Source organism: Xylocopa sonorina, chromosome 15 (assembly GCF_050948175.1).
Source record: "Xylocopa sonorina isolate GNS202 chromosome 15, iyXylSono1_principal, whole genome shotgun sequence".
NCBI lineage: Eukaryota > Metazoa > Arthropoda > Insecta > Hymenoptera > Apidae > Xylocopa > Xylocopa sonorina.
In genome coordinates, this window is record NC_135207.1 from 2,766,460 (window position 1) to 2,776,976 (window position 10,517).

At 36.0% G+C, this 10,517-nt stretch overlaps 1 protein-coding gene across 1 annotated transcript; it reads left to right on the forward strand.

Moving 5' to 3' along the window:
- The first annotated feature begins 1,354 nt into the window (after window positions 1-1,354).
- LOC143430761 (uncharacterized) lies at window positions 1,355-9,190 on the forward strand. Its single transcript, XM_076907176.1, has 3 exons — window positions 1,355-1,493; window positions 3,909-4,265; window positions 9,044-9,190. Exons 1-3 carry the CDS (start codon window positions 1,448-1,450, stop codon window positions 9,172-9,174), a joined length of 534 nt encoding a protein of 177 aa, XP_076763291.1. The 5' UTR covers window positions 1,355-1,447; the 3' UTR covers window positions 9,175-9,190.
- The last annotated feature ends 1,327 nt before the right edge of the window (window positions 9,191-10,517 follow it).

Below are 10,517 nucleotides of genomic sequence, written 5' to 3' on the forward strand. Positions count from 1 at the left end.
CAATTTGTCACTGACGATAAATACATCTTCCATTTTTGTTCTCTCTTGTTATTAACACCACAGCACGAGTTTTTAATGAAGTTCGATTAAGTTCACTTTCTTCAAACACTTCGTAAACGTGGAAAAACAAATTCGACGCTTGAATTTTGTCATTGTTACAAATCAACTTGGCTGTCGCATATTACAAACTGACAGTCGAGGTTTATTTATAAGTTTGCAAGCGGTGGCGCTGCAATCGCGATTACTTAATACGCAGAACTTAAAGATTCCACTGTGCTTCATCATCCAACTTCCATTTCGCAATATCTACTTCCTTAAATGAATCATTGAATTCGAAATATGATTTAATCACTTCGTTTTCATTCGAGGATGTAGCACGCAATATCTGGTATTAATTAGTACCAGATTTCTGTGTAAGTTTATCGATAAATTCTCTGTGTGTTTGCTTCAACGTCAATGGGCGCTTTTGGAAACTTTGCAAGCTTCAATATTCGATACAAACGAGAAACCATAAAATAAGAGCTTAACTTGGATTATTATGAAGTTTAATTACAATTTGTTTGACTATTAATTTCATTTGAATTACTTGAAATTATCTACGAATGATTGAACGTCTTTGTGGACAGTAGCAATGAAATTTAAGCACCTCATATTTTTATCTGATATTATATTAACATATTATATTATATGTAATTTATATTATATAACATATTATATATATAAAATATTATATAACATATTATATATATAAAATATTGTATAACATATTATATAAGACACAATTATATCTAAACATTTAAGTCTTTTTTCCTTTAATTCTTTCTTTATACTTACAATACATAATCCTTAAATTTAATATCAATAATCATCTCCTAATTTATAAAAGAGATGCTGAAGTTCGCATACGCATATGAGAAGCTGCAAGGGTGAGAAAGCACTGTTGCTCCCGCAGTGTCGATCCTGGCTTATTAGTAGGAGGTAGATTTTTTCTTTTATTCCGCGTTTGTTCTGCTTAAAAACCTAAAAAAAGAATTTTATCAAGTTCCTGAATAAATTTTCTTTTTATACACGTTTATTTCCTTTTACACAATTTTAAAACGAGGGCTAAACATTTTCTGCAGCAGCACTTCCACTAATTTTAGCTGCAAGTCATCACTACTTGTGGAACACGTGAAAGAATTAGAAATTATTCGTAGCCACAATCCAGATTTTCAGTGAAATTCACTGATGTAAACTCATCGTTGAATTTCGATATCTAGTCTTTGTAATGGTTTATTATGAAAGATTGTTGAACATAATCGAAGTTAGTAACGATGTGAATTTTTTTTGTTTGCAGAAATTGTCACTGAAAATGATTAAGCCAGCCTCATCGAGTTCATCCAGCAGACAGAAAGAACGATAGTGCAGCGTAACATGAGCTTGGCAGAAACGACTTGTTGATGACGTTATGGGGTGGATCTTTCTTGCCAGTATTTTATTCTTCTGCTTATGCGGTAAGTTTTGCTCGCATGCACGGTACATGACTATTCAGCAGAATGTTGTTAGCGTTCTACGAAATACTGTCACGAGTGAAAATTTACATTATGGAAAAATAAATAATTGCTGTTAGTGCCTACAATTTTTATTTCAAATGGATCACGTTTAAAGAATGGTCAGACTGCAGATGAACTACCTTCTCTCTGATTTCGATGATTTTGAGATACGTTGTAAAAGTGAACATTTCGAACAACTTTATTCTCTAATTACCAGTCTCTTTTTGCTTTCGAGACAGTTGCAAAGAAGATCGTTGATACCACAATAAATTCTAAAGTCTGCAGCGTCAGTATTGGTTGTTAACTTGTATAATTGAGCCATCCTATATTATTAAATTGACGCAAAGGAAAAATTTCTATTAGAGTATAGGAAAAGTTGATGAAACGTAATGCTTGAAAGAGCGAATTATTTTTTTTCACGTTATCAGTGATTCGTTCAAAGAAGTCAGAATTGATGTTTCATGCTTTTTAATGAAACTTTATTGGAAACACGAAACACTCGTGCTCCATTCATCGAGGATGCAATAGTGTACATTTTTTTTCTGTAGAGAGATATTTCAGTTACACACGTTTAGTTTTCTTTCAATGTGTTGCGCCATTTTGGTATGATAAAATTAATATTTTTTTGTGTGACCATCAACAGGTATGCGTTAACGGTGCCGTGAAAATTTCAGTGACAAACGTGCAAAGTTGCCGGGTGAAACGAACCTCATTTCTAATAACACTGCAAACTAGATACTTTTTCTTGTCTTCTTAGCAGTTTTGCATGCAAATAAACTGGCACCGAGAGATTTTAGACTTCAGGTAAATTTATTCAAAGATAACGCTAATCGACGCGGTAAATGAGACATAACTATCTCTTTGTATGGTAATTCGAGTTATGCTCGCGAGGAACTTTTCTATGTCGAATAAATTTACCAGGAGCGAAATCAACTGCTCTTGCAGTAATTAATGGAGCACGATCCCATCTACAAACTATTTTGCTCCCCATTATATGGCCTATCGTACAATATTCTGCACACTTGACGATTTTGAGCAATACTCTCAACAGGATGTAAAAAATGTAAATTTTATAGATTAATCTGGCTTCCTGATGCAATTTATATCTGCAAAATTTATTATCTGCAAAAAAAGGATTAAAGTTTATAAAATTTCTTAAGCATATTAATAATATGTACACAAATGATTTATATGTAAAATGTTCTTAAACAATTTTTAAGGACAATGCAAATTGTCTTAATTAAATTTATTTTAAACAATATTTTCACTTTAAAATTAAATAAAATTTATACATTATCTACCAAAAAAGGATTAAAGTTTCTAAAATTTCTTAAGCATATTAATTATATGTACACAAATGATTTATATGTAAAATGTTCTTAAATCATTTTTAAGGACAGTGCAAGTGGTCTTAATTAAATTTATTTTAAACAATATTTTCACTTATTTGTTTATACCAGATTTGTGTCTTACTACATTTGTGTCCAATAGTCCAGCATAAGATCATGCAATATATTATTTACACATGTGTTTAGCTGATAATTCAGCATGACGGCTATAGTAATATCGCATCAACGGTTATTCATCTTTAATGATAGTATTTTACAATAGTACACACCTTTCTTCATCACCTGTACCCGAATTACAAAGATATAAACAAAATTCCCACATCTCTTTAATAAGCAATTAAATTACATATTTCCAAGATATTCAGTATAGTTTCTCGATATTTTTTATCTTCGTACATCTGTAAAATTAAATATGCATCCATGAAAAGGCATCAAAGTAAGCAAGGCTGAAAAAACACTTGTTATGAAGAGTCTTATACTACATAATAATTGCAATTGTATTAGACATTCTCTGTAATTTCTCGTACGTAAAGATCTGCAAGGATTTCAACCAAATCCAGTTACACTCGAAATTTATATGGTACACAATTTATAAACAGACGATAAACCTCGAAGCAATACATACCGTCTTACGAATACAACTTTCACAATCACACAAGTTCTTACGAATATCTTGGAAATACGTAATTTCCACCAAACGTCCCAAATGCGATATTCACAAGCAGCACCTCAAACCACCAATCACAATACACCTTTCGCATCACCATTTCCATCGCTCTAAAACAAAAGATAATTCAAATTACAACCTGCTTGAAATCGTCAGGTGTGTACGCGTTACACGCCCGCAACAAGAACCCCTATCAGCTCCCATCGCAAGCAAGCAAGCAAACAAAAAACAACTATCGTAAAGCCAAAAAGAAATACAACAAAAAAAAAAAAGAAAAAAGAAAAATTGAATGTGAAAGGGTGCACAATAATAATTTGATCGGCGTGTGTTGATTTTTCACGCTGCTTTGGATAAAAAAAGCGGCAGGACTGCCGTTGCCACAGGGCGGTGGCGGGGCGGGGGGCCATGGACAGCCGCAGGCTGGCTCGCCGAGCACCCCGGGCCCCGGCGGTGGCACAGCTGGCAGTGGCGCGAGCAGCACCCTCGGCGCCGCTGGCGGCGGTGCTTCTGGCTCTGGCACCGGCGTCGCCGGTGGAAGCGGCGGTGTTGGCTTTGGTGTGACCGGTGGAAGTACCGGCGGTGGGGCCGGTGGCGGTGCCGCCGGCGGTGGCACAGGTTGGTCCACGGGACCGGCTCGTCGGGGCCGAGGGTGGCGCGACTGGCGCCGCGGCGACCCCACGCTGATCAAGGGACTGTGGAAGTCGAAGGGACCTCTAGGTAAATCTAAAATCCAATACGTTTATTCCATCGATTTTGTTTATTTTTATCAGATTTGTCTGTTATAAATTCACCACTACGTTTATACCAGATTTGTCTACTATAAATCTACCAGCCTAATATACACATTTATTCTATCGATTTTGTTTGTTTTTATCAGATTTGTCTATTATAAATTCACCACTCCAATACGTTTATACCAGATTTGTCTACTATAAATCTACCAGCCTAATATGTACATTTATTCTATCGATTTTGTTCGTTTATACCAGATTTGTCTATTATAAATCCATCACCCTAATATGTACGTTTATTCTATCGATTTTATTTGTTTATTATAAATCCACCACACTAATACATTAATTCTGTCGATTTTGTTTGTTTATACCAGATTTTTCTATTATAAATCCACCACCTCAATACGTTTATTCTATCGATTTTGTTCATTTATTATACCAGATTTGTCTATTATAAATCCACCAGATTTTGTTCGTTTATTATACCAGATTTGTCTATTATAAATCCACCAGATTTTGTTTGTTTATACCAGAGTTGTCTATTATAAATCCACCAGATTTTGTTCGTTTATACCAGAGTTGTCTATTATAAATCCACCAGATTTTGTTCGTTTATACCAGATTTGTCTATTATAAATCCACCACCCCAATTGTAAGTTTATTCTACCGATTTTGTTCAATTTATACCAGATTTGTGTATTATAAATCCACCAGATTTTGTTCGTTTATACCAGAGTTGTCTATTATAAATCCACCACCCCAGTACGTTTGTTCTATCGATTTTGTTCGTTAATACCAGATTTGTCTATTATAAATCCACCACCCCAATTGTAAGTTTATTCTACCGATTTTGTTCAATTTATACCAGATTTGTGTATTATAAATCCACCAGATTTTGTTCATTTATACCAGAGTTGTCTATTATAAATCCACCACCCCAGTACGTTTGTTCTATCGATTTTGTTCGTTTATACCAGATTTGTCTATTATAAATCCACCACACCAATATGTACATTTATTCTATTGATTTTGTTTGTTTATACCAGATTTGTGTAATATAAATCCACCACCCTAATATGTACGTTTGTTCTATCGATTTTGTTCGTTTATACCAGATTTGTCTATTACTATATTTGTGTACAATAGTCCAGCATACGATTATTCAATATATTATTTATACGTATGTTTAGCAGAGAATTCAGCATGAAGGCTATAGTCATATCGCAACGGTAGTGTATGTAACGTTGACTAACAGTTTGGGTATCACTTGTTGTATTTTTATTCGACGCTTAAATATACAGAATGTAGAGTAATAAGTGAATACTCGCGTTTTTTTGTGTAATTCAATGTGTAAGGGCGCAGCTGGTTTTTAATTTAGTTTTGTATTTATATGCAAGGGAAAATAATGAAAGGGGAGATTACTTTAGCGAATAGAACTTTTATTTTAATAGTTGTGTATATATTTTTTTTAATATTCCAATTGTACTGTCAGTTATTTGGATATTTTCGTAAAGTAAATTATTATTTGGATATATTTATGAAGCAAAGTATTAGTCATACGAAAAGACCAAAAACTCGAACATTTTTTTCCAACTACCATCTAAATACACATACCCAAACTTTTAGTCGACAATGTATGTATAGTACCACTTGTATATAAATATTTGGATAATTTGGTGCAAGCAAGACTAGCCTAGTAGTGCATGAAAAGTAGTGACAAGCATTGGCTACTAATATCGTATCATTCACGACCATCAACAAGTATCACAAGTTATTCATGTACTTTCGTATGTACGTAATGCAAGAAAAATTGGCACGAATCATACGTATTCATTGGACAGAAATTATCCTTCGTAAATTCGTTCCGACCGCCTTATTAGAATCGATAGGTCAAGTACCATACATAACTTTCACGCTGTTCGTGTTAGCTTTGTAGATCATCAGCGCGAGCAATTTCTCATCGTGTTACCATGAAAACTTTCCTGGTTTCTAGCAGGCTTACATAACAGTCTGTCCATGTACCTCATATCCTACATCTATTTCTCAACTACCTCTACAAATTGTCTCAATTTTGTGAAAAATATAACTATGTGTATAGTTTACTTAAAGCTTGTAAAGAAATTTATATTTTCTTATATTTAATATATTGTATATTACTTTCTTATATATAATATATAATATATTATTTAATTATATACTAGAAATATATAAAGGAAAAAAGACCTTTTGCACACAGTATATATTTGGTCCTTTTGAATATTTATATTTTTAAAATTTGTACTCCTTCGAGAAGCACTCTTCAATCTTTATCAAGTTATTCGACAATGTTGAAAAATAAATAGATACAGCTGGAAGTATGAAAAATTCATGAAACGAATGAGCAATACCTGTCTTTTCGCTCGCGACCCTAGATTCCGCGATTTAACTTTCAGATTTCGCATACTATCGATAGATTCCAAGCTCTATAGGCGATTGCGATGGTTTTAAGTATAACTTGTCAATTCTGTCGTCTCTCGAGAAAGGCTCGCGACGTGGCTCGTTGCAATTTTTGCCTTCTTTACATCTACGTGTAGCATTAAACATATTTCGACGTATTCATTTCCTGAAAATGATTATTTCTGCATAATAAGAGATCACGAAGTATCGTTGAATTTCAAAGTGGATCGCGTGGAAATATCCCTGTAACTTTCCTGCTATATAGCGTTATCGTATATTGTCTCTTGAACGAAAGAGATTATCGAGAAATTGTTTATTGGATTTCCATGCTCTCGAAGCTTGCACTGTATCCGTGACATCGTTCCAGACATCTTTTCAAACTTTTAGTACCGCCCAGTTCTAGATATCCAATTCGATTCTGTTCAATTCTAGAAAAATTCACTTCGCACATCAATACAAATTATTATTACTGCTGTATCAGTTTGAATTTCACATTATTTCAATCCATTATTTAAAGAAGAAAGAAACGATTCTGTTCAATTCTAGAAAAATTCACTTTGCACATCAATACAAATTATTATTACTACTGTATCAGTTTCAATTTCAAATCATTTCAGTCATTATTTACACGTAACAAAAGTGCAGAAAGAAATATCAGTACCTTTAGTAATTATTCGAACAAAAAATTCAACGTACCTTTTTTCAAGGAACCAGTGGAGGTAAATTGAAACGAAATTTTTATCCGACACGCTACAATGACCCACCCACACAAAGTTGCCCGTAAGTATCGGCAATAAATCGCGAGGATCGTTAAGATTCCCATTCAAATCACCGCCATAATTCTCTCGCATCGTGTGCCGATATTTTTCACGCTGCCGCTGCTCGCACGTCCCTCGTTTTTCATCAGAAGAGCCTCCCCCACCCGCATGCCACGCACGTGTCCATTGAAACCTGACCCCAAACAACTCAGTGCATTACCACAGGATACATTAGCGAAACTCTCTGTCGGCACCTTTGATGTCGGTGTACCATAAAATTGAGTGAGCATGCGCGACAGAAGAATCCGAATCGCAGCGCCACCTGGATTTCAATCTCACTTGCATTCCTTTACTCTCTATCTGGCCAACTTATTTTTACGTTTAGTTAATCGAAATTTAATAAAAATAATAAATGTATTACTTCTAATACACTGAAAAATAAGGAAAGAAAGCAAAAATTGAAGAAATATAAATGCACATGTTACTATGACTATAAAAATGTAAGAATATAAATATTATACAAGATAAACAAGAGAAAATATAATGAAAAATACAAAAGATATTCCAACTCCTTTCTTGTTTCACATTTCAGCTACTCGATCCACCTCAATACAAACCAAAAAAGGAGACAAAAAACAAAAAATAAAATTGCTTTTTCTCCTAAAATCTTTGAAATACCTTGAACGTGCTTCAACGCTTTCAAGCAGCTTTCAACAGATATTGAATTCCCTCCTGTATCACAGTATACAGTAGCGCAACTGGCACGATTTTATGTGTTACAAAATTTAATGCGCATCCGCGAAACAAGGCTCCGAATCGCAGTGCCATCTGAACTTCTGCCTCACTAGCTCTTTAGTTTTTTTTCTTTCTCTCTCTTTCTTAGCAAACAAAAAGACGATTGAATATCTAACCAAACCTGAAGCTGAATTTCGAGGGAATTCAATATCTGTTGAAAGCTGCTTGAAAGCGTTGGAGCACGTTCGAGCTATTTCGAAGATTTTTATGAGAAAAAGGAAAGAAAGCGAAAAAGAATCAATTCAAAATAATTGTTAATTTCTAAAAGTATTTTGATAAATAATTCAAGGGAATTGTTAATTTATATAAATATTTTATATTGCTTTGTAATTTTCTATAATACATATTTTTTGTTGTAGTATTACATATGCAGAAGGGGCTATAAGAATTGAAGAATTTTTCATTACATTTCCTCTTGTTTACCTTGTATAATATTTATGTTCTTACATTTTCATACTCATAGTAACATGTGTATTTTATATTTTTTCGATTTTTGCTTTCTTTCCTTGTTTTTCAGTGTGTTAGAAGTAATACATTTATTATTTTATTAAATTTCGATTAACTAAACGTAAAAATAAGTTGGCCAGATAGAGAGTAAAAGAATGCAAGTGAGATTGAAATCCAGGTGGCGCTGCGATTTGAATTCTTCTGTCGCGCATGCGCACTCAATTTTATGGTACACCGACATCAAACGTGCCGACAGAGAGTTTCGCTACTGTATACTGCGCTCGAGCAACGAACGACTGGTGAATCTCATGTCCTATCCGTGCAGATTCCTTAGGGAAGGCGGAGGTGTACATCTTCTTAGCCCTGCTGATTGGTTTCGTGACCGTGGTGGTGGGCTGTTGGCTGTCAGACAACTGTTGGTCCCCAGAGCCAGAAGGAGTGGTCACACTGGCATAGCCTAGTGCAGACTTCCGTTCGTCCAGGCGATAACAACTAGTACGCGGGCCCTCCTACAGGATCTTCCAGGATTTCGTCCAACGGTACCAGCGGCCGTTACTGGACATCAACGACAACCACACGACGCTTCCACCAGTATGACGTCAGCTTTATCAACTGAGACGAAAACGAGACGTTTGCCCGTTAACTCCTTGCCTTGAAACGTTGCACGACACTCGTGACACCTATCGTTGGCGAAAGCGAGCTAATCAGTGCGATATGGTCACCCGTTACGAGTCCAAACCGTTGTCTCGCTCGAGGACACTCGTATTCTCCTAACCTTTTCGTTTCGTCTAGCTGGAATTCAAGGCCTTTCGCGGTGCGACTGATTTAAAGGGAACGCTACAGCGCCACGCTTTCGCTGACTGCAACAAATCACGTACGTAGTACAATCACCACGTATGTAGTACCTATGTATCGTGGACCAAAGCTGACAAACGCGAGTAGGGCTCGTGATAATACGTGTCACGGGTCAAGTGGTTCTTTTTACTAAGTGTTAGCGACTTTACCCGTGAACCATACCATGCGCAGTCACGCTAATTAACAGGTTGAGCGTTGTGGTGGTTGTAATGAACACTGGAATGAAATCGTAACCGCTAATTTATCTGCCACTGACATTTTTCAGAAGGTGAATGGATCGAGAGAATTAATCACACCAGAATAGCTGGTAATTGCATGAGAGAAAGCTTGGGAAGTTTGGTAGCTTTCGAAACTGACGCTCAATCTGTTGAATCGTAAGGCAAGGAATTAAACGCGCCCACGGTTCGCCGCCATTACGTGCGTCGATCGAATATCGCGTTCGTCCGTTCCATAGTCACGTGTAATGTCTCGATTTAGCTATCTCGATAAAGGTAACCGAGCGAGAATCCAAACGTTCGTCGAAGTATCGACATAGACGGATAAAAAAACGGATAACTGATCGCATCCACAGATTCTTTTTTTTTTTTATTCCAATGTGGACGCTGATGCGAGAAGAAAGAGGCGGATGGGTAATTAGGAACAATCGAGGAGCAGAATTATCCCTCCTCGTATGCGATGTCAGCTCACGAGTGAGCTGCGATCCTCCCGTCAATGCGATCGACGTTTGATCGACATGATTGGGACGCGACAATGACTGGACGGTGTTCCATGGGTAGGCTTCCGGTTGGAGGAATTAGCGCGGATTAGCGGGCTGTTGTATGGTTGGTTGATATCGATTTGATACAGAATTTTTTAGAACAATTGATACCAGAGAAAGAAGTGTGTTGCGGCTGCCAGGAGGTTTTCAATGTGGTTTCGCGGTGTTTCAATGGGTATGGTAAGAT